The sequence below is a fragment of the Aquila chrysaetos genome, chromosome 21 (genome assembly GCF_900496995.4).
Source record: "Aquila chrysaetos chrysaetos chromosome 21, bAquChr1.4, whole genome shotgun sequence".
Lineage (NCBI taxonomy): Eukaryota > Metazoa > Chordata > Aves > Accipitriformes > Accipitridae > Aquila > Aquila chrysaetos.
In genome coordinates this window covers 2,939,924-2,954,245 of record NC_044024.1, presented here as the reverse complement: position 1 = coordinate 2,954,245, position 14,322 = coordinate 2,939,924, and the positions used below count along the sequence as shown (strand labels likewise).

The 14,322-nt window shown below is 39.2% G+C and overlaps 1 protein-coding gene across 12 annotated transcripts in view; it reads left to right on the top strand.

Moving 5' to 3' along the window:
- HDX (highly divergent homeobox) overlaps positions 1 to 14,322 on the top strand; it is a 54,900-nt gene that overhangs the window by 4,598 nt on the left and 35,980 nt on the right. For 4 of the 12 annotated variants that reach the window (XM_029996993.1, XM_029996991.1, XM_029996990.2 and 1 more), the window contains 2 exons: positions 4,261 to 4,407; positions 9,022 to 10,146. In XM_029996993.1, the coding sequence (XP_029852853.1) occupies positions 4,261 to 4,407; positions 9,022 to 10,146 (1,272 nt within the window). Of the gene's footprint in view, positions 1 to 1,357; positions 1,743 to 3,945; positions 4,116 to 4,260; positions 4,433 to 5,089; positions 5,186 to 6,427; positions 6,576 to 7,069; positions 7,111 to 9,021; positions 10,147 to 14,322 lie in introns of those variants that run through there. The other 8 variants (XM_041119099.1, XM_029996999.2, XM_029996994.2 and 5 more) reach the window with 8 other exon arrangements.

Below are 14,322 nucleotides of genomic sequence, written 5' to 3'. Positions count from 1 at the left end.
TAATGTGATGGCTTTGGACTTTGTGGCTTTCTAATGGAGCTTCCAAACATTTAGTAACTGGTTTTTTCAACACTGTTATAGGTATTCTAAATAAGCACTTAAGAACTGCTGATAGCAAACTGATTTCCATCTGGACTTTACAGATTACATACTATCACTAAATTTTTAACCTGCAAGAGAAGGAATATTGCCAAATGTTCTACACACTAGTATGAAATCAGTATGCCAGTTATTGTTTTGTCCTACAATATTGAGATTGAATGCTTGGAGATTATTACTGCTATTTCTACTTCTAATAGTAATCTTGTGATCTTTTATACCTAGTTAGAGATTATTATATAGGCAGTTAAAAAGCAAAGAAACTGTGATTCTTAATTTCCTTTCTCCTGTTCTGTGTAATCCAAGATCTTCATGCAAAGTCATATTTCCTGCCCAGCTATGACCAGAGCACACGTCTTGTGAGGTTGTGCTACATCTGCAACCCAAATAGCAAAAACTGCCTTGCAGCTTCCTGGGGGTCCGATAGGTTCACTGGGGGCTTTGTTTTAGGCATTAGTGCTGTATGTTGAGGTTATCTATTGCTTATGCGCTGCCTGGAGCTTAAGGTCTACTTGTTAATAACCATGTTATACCAAGCAACTGTAGGATAGTTCAAAGTATTATGGGATGTAATAGAATGTCTTGTTGTAGTGGGCCTGTGGATCCAGTGGTTTGGTTGGTTTGCTCTGAGTTTAATATTTTGAGTAGAATTGGACCCAAGTTTTCTGTTGGACAGATGTAGCTGCCTGCATAGCCCTGCTGAACAGTATGTGTGTGGTCTGGTTTATTCCGCAATTTGCCCCTAAATTTCTGTTGCCTCTGGTAAAAGGCAGTTTAAAAAAAAAAAAAAAAAAAAAGGATTAATTAATTGGCAGAGCAGAACGAATAAGATTGATTTACAGAGCAGGATAGGTAATGACATTTTAAGAATATTTTAATGTCCCTTCTGTACTTTTGGTAAATATGTGTGTGGGTAGATGGCAGTGGGAAATGGTACAGAACTGCCTACTGACTTAGGATTCAGTATACTTAAAAAAACAAAAACAAAACCATTGATAAATCCTCACTTGCTTATTTGAAAGTTTAGATGTTGGAATGTAAACTCAAGTTATGAGTCAGCTTCCATAACTCTGTGTTTGTAGGGTCTTGCAATGTGTTTATTTGAATCAGTTTCTGATGGCCTCTGCACAGATCCTCTGAGCTGTGCTTGACTGGATTCAAGGCAGAAGTTACTAAGGAATCATACCAGTATTTTGGTTGGCAGGTGTAGTTTACAAGTGATTAAAATAAACTGCAAAAATGAGTTGCTTATTAAACCAGACTGTGACCTCTCTTGAGCTTAGCTAGGGGAAGTCTGTCATGCAATGTATATAGGTTTATCTGAAGATCAAGAGATTTCCTCAAAATGCTCCACCCTGTCCTTATCTAAACTACAGATGTCAAACACAACAATGAAAGTATTCTAACACAGAAGTGACTTTGGATACAGAAATCCACATAATTAAAAAGTGTGTTAAGCACCTGACACACATCTTCGCTTGCAGGTCATCAGGTCTGGTTCTAAAAATTTATCTTGCAATTGGAGGAGTCTTCTTCGCAGTTGATGAACTATTTGGAGAGCATGCTTCTTTTTGATGAGCCTATGTATAGAAATGCTGGAGCTATTGGATGACGGACTTCATCTAGATCTGGAAAGATAGAAGGTTCATAACTTATTTCTGACGAAGTCATTTGTGGGAACTGATCTCAACTGAATAAAACAGGACCACTGGTACTGAAAGAGTAGTAGACACAGAAGTGTAAGCTGCCTCCTGCCAATCCTGCAGGAGGAAAAAGAATCACAAAATTAACTCTTGCTTATTCTTTAAAAGTGACATAAAGCAGTTGGTGGCTGCATGGTGGCTGCATCATCATGCATATCCACATGGGAGATCTGAAGACAGTTCTTAACTTTATAAAGTAGGTTTTTATGAACTTTATTGATTTGTTAATGGGCTAATAATTGTCTCCTCTGTTGCTTGCTATAAATTTCTTTAAACAGCGGAGTATTCAGAGCAAGTGTCTCCTTTGCCCAGCTCTGACTGTGACTGAATACACATTCTGGGGGAGGCATAACTCGGGCAAAGCCTGACTTGTAATGCAGCTGGTAGTGCTGCATTTAATAATGCACTAGATTGAGAGGGTGAATTAAGAATTGGGAACAGAGATAAAAATGTGATTGAAAAATCATCTTCTGGTTTTAGTATTATTGAAAAGAAAACAGTAATATTTTACAAGTTGGTAGTTAGTGATTTTTCTCTTGTCTGTTGACATACAGAGGAAAGTCAAAGCTCTGGCCTACAAGCATTTTACTCCAAATCCTAGATATTAATCTTTTTCTTTATAGAGGCTTGTTGAACTCTAATATCCGTTACCATTACATAGTATAATCATCTTGATTAATAACGTGAAAGGAGTTGGGTGTCTGCTCATGCTTTTTGAGCCCTTAATAATTCTATTTGCTCTAAATTAGAAGCAGTTCTTGTGCAAAGATTAAGTATATTGCTACTCTCCTCTTTTCCATCGAAAATTTCCAAACCTGGTAACTAAAAGCTTGGTAGCTACAAAGGGTTCCCTCACCCCCTTTAGTTTCCTACAAGATGATGGTACGGTTTCTTATTCTTTAGTTCATTCTGCATTATTTTGATACATGTACTGAAAGTATTAAAAATAACTTGTGGCTGGTGACTTTTTTGCTTTCTGAGATACGAGGTCGGATGCAATGCAGGTTGTTCCTGGCCAGCACTTGTGGTGTCTCAGCTGGCAGCCTCCTGTTTGGGACAAGATAAAGGCCCCGTTCTGGAAATACTGTGATGATGGGGCTCTTCTTTTCTTACATATAACCAGAGGATTATATTCTTTGCCTGTACAGACCATATAACGAGCATAAAAATTCAGTTTGCCATTAGGGAGTCTGTTCTGTACCTGCTAATACTCAGCTGTTTGCCTTTTCCAAGGTAGGGCATAAATTTTCGTGCGTAACAAAGCTGTGCCTGGTTTAACGTGTTCATCAAACCGCTGCTGAAGAGGCTGCCTCATCCCTGGCCACCTCCCGCCTCTGCCGTGGCCCAGTATAGCCCTGTGCTGACCAGTGTGACCAGTGGGAGTGCTGCTCCCCGGCTGGGCCCTTGGGTGCCCGCTGGCCTGGACGGCAGCGGAGCGGCTGCCCGATCCCTGTCTGCCCTGTCCCCATACAGCGAAGCGCTCTCATGGGGGGACCCGGTGCTGAGCTGGCTCAGCAGACTGCAAACAAGACCCCAGGAGTCGCTGTTAGCCTGGGTCTCTTCACTCTGGTTGAGCCTGCTGAAAAACTCAGCCCTGCTTTGGACAAAGCAAAGGGGCAGGAACGGATCCTGCGGTCTTGTAGCCAGCATTGGCTTATACCCCTGTAAAACAACCCTTAAGTGTTCTTAAAAAGCCTGATTTATAGCCTCAGGGTATAGTTTCACAGTAGCTTGAACCTTTCTAAACGTGGGCTGTGATTTGGGTGGTCCCTCCTTTCTGTTAATATTAGAGCATTAGCATTGCAGTGGGCTGGACCAGAACTGCCTAAAGCCCTTCTCTTTGGTTTTTTTTTCCCCAGTTAGTCTTCTGTTCTGGTTCTTGATCTTTGTGACTTCGCAGCTGGGAAGTGCCGGTGCTGACACAGGAGCAGGAGTAGCATGACTAGCCATAATGGAGTGTAGGATTTGCTGAAGTTGGAGACGGTGGAAACTTTACTCGTGCCAAACAGTCATCTTTATTTTATCTCACATTTTGTCTCTTTTTTTTTGGTAGGGAAGGGGAAACAGACCTGCCAATATTGTTGGAGCTGTTGGTGTTACTCTGTATTGCCTAATGCCTTTATTTTTATTTTTTTTTTTTAAGGGAGAAACTTTTTCTTTGAAACTAGAGGCTCTTGGACTTAGCAACACAATGTAATATTTATTTATTTATGAAAAGCTGTCAGTATTGTTCCAAACATGTAGTTCACCTGTTCAACTCGAGTCCATCACAAAGGAATCACTAATGCTGACTGTAACAGGTTTTTTTGGAAAGTAAGTAAAAGTGTTGGTCAAGGACTCTGTAAAGAAAACATGTCAACACTTAGTGTTATCACAACAAGCATAAATGAGAGGCTGTGCATTCTGCAAGTATTACAGTTTTTATTCCAACTTTCAGAGTATCTTCTTTTATTTTTAGATGAATCTGCGTTCTGTATTTACTGTAGAACAACAAAGGATATTACAGCGTTATTATGAAAATGGAATGACAAATCAAAGTAAAAATTGCTTTCAGCTCATATTACAGTGTGCACAAGAAACTAAACTGGACTTCAGTGTAGTCAGGGTAAGTACTGAGGCCTTCCAAATTTGTATGTTAAAAGTTATACACATTCATTTCTTTACATAAAATATCTGTAGAGAGCTGGAGTCTCTTAACTTCATACCTGTCTTAAATCAGACTTCAGTATGTGTGTGTGACATTCATTTTTATCCAGTGAGTCTGTTTATAGTTTGTTTTTGCTGAAATGTCTTCACATGATTGCTGTATTTAGCAGGGGCCTGGATTGCACAAGGAGTGATTTTTGTTTGTTTGTTTTGGTTTTTTTGGGTTGTTGTTTGTCTTTTGTTGATGATATTATGGTTTGGGTTTTGGGGTTGGCTTTTTTTTATTCATTAAATTGCAAATTAGTTTGCCCTGTAGAAACCTTGTGCAATGTATTGTATCAAAGAAAGGTCATGTTATTAGGGAACTATTCTTAAGTTAAACAAATTTCTGTAAGCTAATGTATTTGGGGGAATAATTGTAGAAGTATTTCTTTTAACACACTCTGTCACACTTGTATTCCATGTCACAATCATAAATATTGTGGTCCCTCATGGTTATTTACAGTGAGTACATTCTTTTCTTATAAAAGAAGAATGTCACTAGTGCTAACGGGAGCTCTTCCAAAGTCTGTGAATTCCACAGGAAGGGAAATAATAATCCCTTTGTGAAACACTAGACAACAAAATGGCTGTTGTCTCAGAGCAGAAATAGAAATCATGAAGCATTAGCTGAAAAAATAACAACAGTAGTGGAACTACCAGGAGTTGCTGCAACACTGGACACTGAAGAGGAAAAAGTAAGACCAGTCTACTTTTTTTTTTAAGTGGTGTACCAGTGTTATATTGACAATAACAACCCCTCCTAATTCTTACCTGGATTCCCCTCCCTCAAAATACTCTGAAAATACTAAAACTTACTTTCTCAGCTCTAGATGGTGGGAAGTTCTGAAAGTCAGCCAGAAATTCAGACTCCCTGGAACAGACAAACAGTTGTAACAGGAATCTGGATGCTGATGATGCAGTCAGGGCCTGTTTTTCTATTTTTATTCTGATTGAAGGACCTAGAGGAGGCAGCCAGTCTCTCTTCTACTTGCAGTTCTTGTTCACTCTCAGTCTTCATGTTTCCCTGTCCCTCTCCATTTCCCTTACTGCAATAATGTATTACAGCCTTTTTCCTTTAGTTTTCTGCCCTTACTGAGCCCTTATTTGCAATACTTGAACTTTTTTCCTGCTTGTGAAGTGCAATGGAAACAGACCCAGCATTTGTCCTGCATTTCTCATATTTTTACACAATCTTACCTTTCTTTCTTTACAGCCCTCCTTTCTGCCTCTCCTAATCCTCCCCTTTTTTCTTTTTTCTTTTTTTTCCTATAAAACTCTTGGACAGAAATTAGTACTTCTTTGCACCATGTCTAGCAAAATGATACTTGTGTTGCAGCTGGCACTTGCAGATATGACTATAATAGGAACACGAATTCCCGAAATGTAACAGTTATGATTCAGATGTCATAAATCTATGAACATATTCTTGCCCTGAATCAGGATTTCTGTAACGTTGTCCCATAGAACTACATCTAGTCTTTCCAGTCTTGAGCTGGGTTGGAAAAAAGAAAAGTCCTATTTATTATTTGATGTAAACCTCTACAGATTTTTTTACTGCAATACATAAAAATATGTTCTTCCTTTCAAAATTAGGAAATGTAGTAGAGTTACTCCTGGGAAAAAACCCTGTCCCTCTTCAAATTTAATAGAGATGTATTCTAGCTACATCAGGTTTGAATGACTGAAACCAGGCTATTAATATTAGTATACTTCTGCTGGTTGCTTGTTGTCTTTACATGAAATGTGAGCAATGTGACTTGAGGAAGTGCAGAAGTTCTCCAAGTCAGATTTTCACAGTATCACTGAGTGCTGGGAGCAGTGATCAGGGAGGTGGTGTGGGGTTCTCCCCATAGTACAACAGCAGATATCAGAAGAGTTACAGCTTTGTTATTCTTTTACACATCTTGAAAGATTTCCTGAGGACGCTTTATTTTCAGATTTAGGGTGGACCTTCTGGTCAAAACTAATGGGCAGGCACCACTGACAGTCTCTCTGTGGTGTGTATCTGGATTGTGGGACAGTCTGAAGTTCCAGCTCTGCCTGAATCAAACTGGGAATGTAAAATCAGGCTCTCTTAAATTCCAGGTAATTTTCTTAACAGCTGGACTTTTGATGTATCATCTCTTCTGGGATCTTCTCCTCCTCCTAAATAATAGTTAGGAACTTCAGTAATGCTTTCAGTGTTAGTGAAAGTGCTCCCGAAACTTACTAGTTGGGGAACTTGATTGGAACAAAGATTCGTGTCCCTTTTCTTAGGATATTTTGTACTTAATGACTCCTCTGTCACATCCGAAATTAATACCATGACCACCAAGCTAGTAACAATGTGGAGCTTCCCTTTCGGTCTAAGGATATAGTTTTACATAATTATTCTCGGTGCTAATGTCTCACAGCGCTAAAAAAGGGAGGTTTTGTCCTCTTTCCCTTCTCCCAGCTGCACAATTCTTTCTCTCCTTACTTCTTGTGCTGATCATCTGTCGCATTTATTCAGTTTCAGAATAACCCAGTTAAATTTGCTAACCTTACCAAAACTTACGGTCTCTTTTTTTTTTTTTTTTTTTTTTTTTTTGCCAATTCAGTTTTATGCCTTTTGGGGGAGTTGCACTTGCTGATCCTTCAGGTGGGTGCTTTTGGATAAATGGTGGGAGTAAGAAGCTGGGGACATGGTCAGGAGAATGGGACTCTTTCAGCAGTGGCAAATCTGACTTGTGCTGTCTCATGAAACTGTAGTTTAATCCCAAGTGAATAGTAGTGCTAGTAAGTTATTTACATTTCTTTGAATGCATTTCTTTTCAGGAAAATTGTGAGGAAAAACTTCAGATTTTAATTCTATACAGGTGGAAAAGTTGGGAATGAAATCTCTTTTCCTGGTCTAAAACCTGCAGTGTCTCTATTATAATTATAACTTCTATGTTGAAAGTTTATTGACTGAGCAGAAATTTAAAAAAAAAAAATTCATCTTCTACATTTGTTTTATGCAATAAAGTAACTTGAGATCTGTGGCTATAATTTCTGTATTTAAACTTACTTTTGAGAAGAAAAATTTTACCACTAGTAACAGATTTTATTGCATGCAACAAATCATGCCTTAGATTAGGCATTTTGTAAAATTTGACACCAAAAATGAGTATAATGGAATGGAGACTTCAACATGCTTCCATATGGCAGGGATGCCTATTTTTCTGTAGAAAAATCTGTTTACTTCCGTAGTAGGTATCCGTATGTGAAGAAAGCTTTCCTCCCTTCATGTGATGAGATGGAAACCCGAGATAGGTACTCAGTGCAGTTTGCTTGTAATGGGGTGAGGGAGTTTATTGATTAAATCAGCTGGTTTGGGTTGCTGAACATTGAGATCTTGCTTTGGTTTGGTTTTAGGTATGTAGCAGATGACATCCAGAGTGGTGCAGAAAACTGTTTCATTGTATCTCTATATGTGTATCTGATCCTTTTAATAACCAGCATAAGCAGATGCAAAAGCTTATTTTTCATTCTTTGGCACTTGTATCCTGCTCGCTTGTGCCCTCACATTAAGTACAGACATACTGTGGTGAAAGAATTGAGCGAGTCCTGTCTCTCTGATCATGAAAATTGCCAGGAATAGTTACACTTCCAGTGTTAGAGCTGGTGCTTCCACCAGATTAACTCTCTTTATCTTGAAATACTGAGGTTAATGTTTCCCCTTCAGTTCTTTTAGCTATATCTTAATGTGTTACTTGCAGGACAGGCTTTCCTGTGTGTTTGAAACAACAGTACATTTTAACCTGTGCACAACTACCACAGTACCTGCATTTTCAATTTTTACCTCTACTAGCTTTTACGCAAAACCATATACTGTCATTATCACTTTCAGAAATGTCCGTAATGGCAAACTTCTGTTGGAATCTAATCCCAGTAGTCTTAATCTCGTCTATCGGTGTCTTTCAAAAGCAGGTTTTTGACATCAGATCTTGATTTGTGCAGCTGGTAGGGGAGGAATTAGTCCATATGTCTAAATACTTCACAAAATTGTTTTGTAGTTGTCTAACAGAAAGAGTTCTTTTTCTTTCTCTCATCTAAATTCAAGACTTGGCAGTTTCTGTTCAAGGCAGTTTTGAAGGTCATATCTCTGTTACTTGGTTGCAAAAGTTTAGCTACGTACCTCAGTGATTGTTCTGCATCCCAAGGTGCTAAATATTAAAAACTTAAAATTGGAGGAATTACTCACAACGGTGTCAATGAAATAAATCTTAAGGGTAACTTTGGGACAGGAGGCATGATTACAGTCTTAGGATTTTTGAGAAACTGGGACTTTGGAATTGAGACTGGGGTTCTCGTGTATTAGTGTACGAATCACAAGCATGAGAGGCATGGATTTCCACCCTGTATTGTTCAGGCGCTGCATAATCAGTAAGTGATTTACATATTTGTAAACTTAGGTCTCAACTTGAACATTTAACATTTCATCAAATCTGCTTGAAAATAGAATTGCCTAATTTTTCTGCTTATTTAATACTTTGTTTTGTTTGTTGTTGTTGTTGTTTGTTGTTTGCAGACGTGGGTTGGCAATAAACGAAGGAAGATGAGCAGCAAGAGTGCTGTAGAATCTGGAGGCACTCCCCCAGGGACTGTCCCTACTACTCCCTCAGTACCTCCAGAAGCAGCAGTTAGAAATGTGGTAAATATTGCTCGATCCCAAAGTCAGCAGTCTTCTTGGACCTCTTCTAATAACGATGTAATAGTTACTGGTATATACAGTCCTGCTAGTTCATCTGGTAGGCAAGGATCCACCAAACAGACAAATGCTTCAATGGCAGACATACATAAAACCTCTATTCCACGACTACCAGGAAAAAGTGATACAGAGTTTCAGCAGCAGCACATCCCTATAGGACGACAAGTACCACATTGTAAAAATGCTTCCCTATTAGTAGGGGAAAAGACTATTATTTTATCTAGGCAAACAAGCGTACTGAATTCTGCGAACTCCATATATAGTCACACTAAAAAAAGCTATGGTGGTTCTTCAGTCCAGACCGCAGAGTTGGTGTTACCTCAGAAACCGATGATATGTCACAGACCCTGTAAAGCTGAACCCGTGGGCTGTCAAAGGTTACAAAAACCAGAACATGCAGCTCTCGCATCGCATGTGCCCCCTGGACAAAGGGCTAATACCAGGGACCCTTCTTGTAGCACGCAAAACCTGGAAATACGTGAAGTGTTTTCTCTGGCAGTTACAGATCAACCTCAAAGAATTGTGGGAGGAAGTGCAGCGCAGAAGCATTGCTCGGTGGAAGGCAGCTGTCTGTCCATTGCGATGGAAACTGGAGACGTGGATGACGAATATGCTAGAGAAGAAGAACTAGCATCCATGGGAGCACAAATACAAAGCTATTCAAGATACTGTGAAAGCAGCAGCTCTGTTCGAGTAGAGAACCAAAGTGCAGCCTTGTCCGGGCCAGGGAGAAATGTGAGCTGTAGTTCACAGATGGTGAATGCCAGGGACGTGCCTGACAATATTCTGTATCATAACAGAGACTACCATTTGCCTGCACGGACCTCATTACACACAACATCCAATACATTATATAACAGTGCTAATCCATCAAGAAGTACCTTTTCTCCTCATTTTACATCTTCAAGTCAACTGAGGCTGTCACAAAACCAAAATAATTACCAGGTAATCCATCAATTTATCTGTCTTCAAACCTGGAAGACAAGGTTGTAGATAAGCACTGTTTTCTTTGAAAATTGGTAGCTGGTAAGCGATAGGTTTGCCTTTCTGCAAGCTGCGCTCCTTTTACATCTTTCAGTAGAGATAATTCCTTCTTAAACAAAAGTGCAGGTAAGATTGTAGTATGATAGCACTCTTATCTGTATAGCTGAGCCCATGGCTGCAGTGGGTAGCCGTATATTAAAGGTCAGTGTGGGCTTCATAGATTCAACAGAACAACTTTTGGTTACAAGAGGATGATACCTACGACTGCTGAGGCATGCTAAAGTCTGTGTTGTCCTGACATGGCTTGCCAGCACATGTCACAGCGATACCCTTGGTTGTTCCTCTGTAGGCATACTTTGCATGTGGCACAGGGCAGAACATGGGATCATGCTGTCATTTGTGTGCTGTACAGTTGCTTGCCCTCATTAATGTCAGCTTGGATTAGCTTTTCCATCAGCACTGCCTGTACCCCCTGTGCAGATGCCAATCTCTTGGACCCATTTTCTGTTAGGGATTAGGGTCTCCTGCAGGGTGGTTAAGATGATGGGAGACGCTAAGTGAGCAAATATTCTTCCTCTCCCACAGCATCTAATTCAAATATCGCTTTTACATTCAATCCCATTATTTCCTCATTCTGTAGTAGAGTCCCTTCAGTGATACTGAGAGGGGAAAATTAAATGCAGATAAGTGAAGAACTAAAAGGATGTTCAGAAGAAGCTATGACACTGACACGCTTACATTTTTTTTATTTTTTGGTATGACTAGAGGAGCAATAGTTGTGCAGGAAACATCCAAATTGATTTTTTTCATGGATTTTTATGCCATCTAGCACAACATAGTCTAGAGACACTGAGATAAAAGTCTTAAGACTGACAGGATGTGATACTGCGTGTGTTACGTTTGTGCATATGCCTGTTATTACCTTTTTAATTTATCCTGAAAGTGAACCATGTAAACAGTATACCGTCTTTTCTTGTGCATTGCTCACTAGTATAGGGAGCAATACTTCGTGAAGCATTTTGTGTTTGGTTTTTGGGTTGTTTTTTTTTTTTTTTTTTTTTCTGACTTGTTCCTATCTCGTGAGGATTTGAAAGAAAGCTTTTGTGTCCAAGTGCCACTTTTCACCAGAATTATTGCTTTTCTTGGTAAACCTGAGGTTCGATGAGCATATATACTCTGGAGTAGATTCTATGTAGTAGATGGGATGGACGTCTGCAATTCTTATTTATAGCCTTTTCTAAGCTGAGCACTTTAGACGAGCTGTTCTTTCCCTTTCTTCCTTCTCAGATAGTCTGTCAGTATTTGCTATTACTGTTCTTACTTGAGTTATAAAATTCATTAAATGCTGTTTACTTTTGACATCCCAGTTTCATAGAAGAAGAAAAGCTGTAAATGTGCACATCTGTTCAATAAAGGGCTGGTAAAACTGCAAAAGTGCAGACAATAGTTAAGGAAATTTTTCTCAAGTTTCATGAAGTGAAATACATTATTGATACTTCCAGCTGTGTGCTCTTGGTACTTTATTTCACTCTTGAAAAAGCATGAGTGAGATGTATTTCTTACTGCTTTTTTTAATTCTTAAGTGAAATTTGAAATAACTTTGATTTGGGATTTTTTGAGAGTAGGGGCAAAGTCTTTTTGAACAGCTAGGAACAGTTCATGGTAGGTGACATTTTATCTGTTCATGTGGTGTGGTATGGATCAGAACAAGATCTCTGTTTTGGGTGTGTGTCCCCCCCCCCATTATAATGACGTACCTATTTTTTTTTGATAAGTGAGGAATTAATCTGTACCCTGTTTGACTTCCACACCTGTCTCTCACAGACACTGTTCTTTGGATTGGGATTGCACCTTAGACTAAGGGAGCTCCTGTTTCCTGTGGTATCCCTTGCTGTTCCAGAGCTTTAAACCTTGGAAAAACTGGCCAGGTTGCTATTAATTCACTTCTTCCCGTAAGCATGCATGCTGTGCACCTCTGAGATGACACTCTTCAGTATTAGAGAATTTATAAGGGAGGGCAAAAGCTGTGGGGTCAGAGGATGTAGTATCATGGCTCTGTGGAAGCTGCAAAGGAATAGTGTCCTACAGCCTGGCTAGGTGCCGTCGTACCTTGAAGAAACGACAGTGCTGATTTCTCCAGATCACTGCATTCCTTGCTGGGAGTTTTTAGCACGTTCCAGAACAATGCAAAAGTAAGTTCTGTATCTTAAGAGGTGTTAGTGTATGAGAGTGATGCTTCCAACGCTCATATATCACGTTGACAAGAAAATTTCACGTACTGCCTTCAAAGTCATGTGTAACAAACAGTGTACCCCACTAGGCTGATAACATATTTTGTCAGAATCATCAGTTCTGCACTAATTTAAATTGCTCCTCCAAGTCCTCCCCTTAATTTTAAGTCCAGGATGACTATTTCATGTAGCTTATAGCTTAATAATATTTATATATTCAACTTCCAGAGACATAGATTTCATAACAGGTGCTGTCTGAATTCTTTTAGTCTTATGCAGGATGACACTTCTTTTGTATGGAGTCAGTTTCTGTTAATGTTATTGCCTGTGTTTAGTTAATGTATCCATCAGTGTAGGAATGAAATCCTTAAACTTAGGTAAATCTTCCTAAATTTAAAAACAGATTAAACCAGAGCTACATGATTATTAAAGTAGTTAAACATCCAAGCAGATGCTTCTTCAAAGTCAGGACTGTGTGATTTGTGTTTTAATGAAGTAATTACTGTCATGTATTGGTGGGGTATCTAATTAGCAATTAGTTATAGCTTCCTTACTGGTTCAATTAATCAAATTCATGTTAGTGTAACTTAAGAGTAAATTTAATAAAGTGATCAATTTTAATGCCTGAGCAGTTTCACTAAACAAATTGTTCAACCTACTTGCTTTTCTTGGTTTGGCTTTAAGCGTATTGAATTAGAGAGGCTATTCTTGCTCTTCCTCAAGGCTGAATCGTGATTTAGTCTTGGTTTTCTTTTCCCAACCCTAAGGGACAAAAATACTGTTGACAGTATGTGTATTTTTAATTACTTTGTTATACACACTGAAGCACAGTTATCTAATTTAGCCCTGCCTTCTTCAAGGGAAAATCTTAAGCCTTGCAGCCAGTATGTCAGAATAGTGTCTAGATATATTATATACTTATTTATTTGTAAGATTCACTTTGAGGATGCTGCTTTATATGAATGAGCTGCAAGTTTGCTTTATTTAAGAAACGGGAATCCATTTTTATTTTGTGGGGTTTTTTTAACATGTCAGAGCAATTTGTTTATTTCCCTAGGAACTTTGGAAGACAAGAGGAGGACTTTCTTGCTAACTTTGGGCAGTGCAGCTTTTTGCTAGTGTGACCAACATGGTCTTCTCAGAAGAGACTTGAATAAAGTGTTTTGTGACTCTCATTTTTGTAACAGAAGCGGAGTTACCTTTGTCACAGGAGTTCCTCTACTTTTTTTCTGGGATGAAATACTTCCAGCTGCATGAGTGGGGAGAACCTGTGGGTCTCTGGGGAAGACAGCAACCGTGAGCAGGCTGCAAAAACACTGCGTATGGCCTCGAGTAATGCTGGGACACACAGCAACCAGGACTGGGTTGGGGCTCTTGGTTTGTTCCAGTGCACTGAATTTGGGACAGTAAATCTACAGGTGAATTGGGAAAAGATTATGTAGGGACCTCATCTAGTGTAACCACTTTAATTAAGGTAATAGCATTGGCGCTGTACCTTTGAACTTTCTTTAGCATCTGCCAGAGTTGCCATTTGAGACACAATATCTTTTCTGAGACAAGCATTTCAGGTTGTCATTTTTGCAACTCACTGTAGCTTCCCAGTTGGACTAGGACTGGAGTTACCTGTGGATGCAGGATAACTCTCCATCTCACTCAGAAAAGAAACCCAAATGTAAAAAAACCCAACCCTTGTGCCTTTTTTATAGAACCAGTTCAGAATACTCGCATGCATGTTGTCTTTCAAGTAGTTATATTAAGATAAACTTGGTTGTATTTGGCATCACGCCTATCAGAACTTGTGTGCATTTGTCTTCCAAGTAACCATTAGTGCTCTGCCAGACTGACTGCTTTATTCATGTAGAAAAGCACTTTTTTCTGTAGCCCCACTTTAGATTTGTGAATAGAA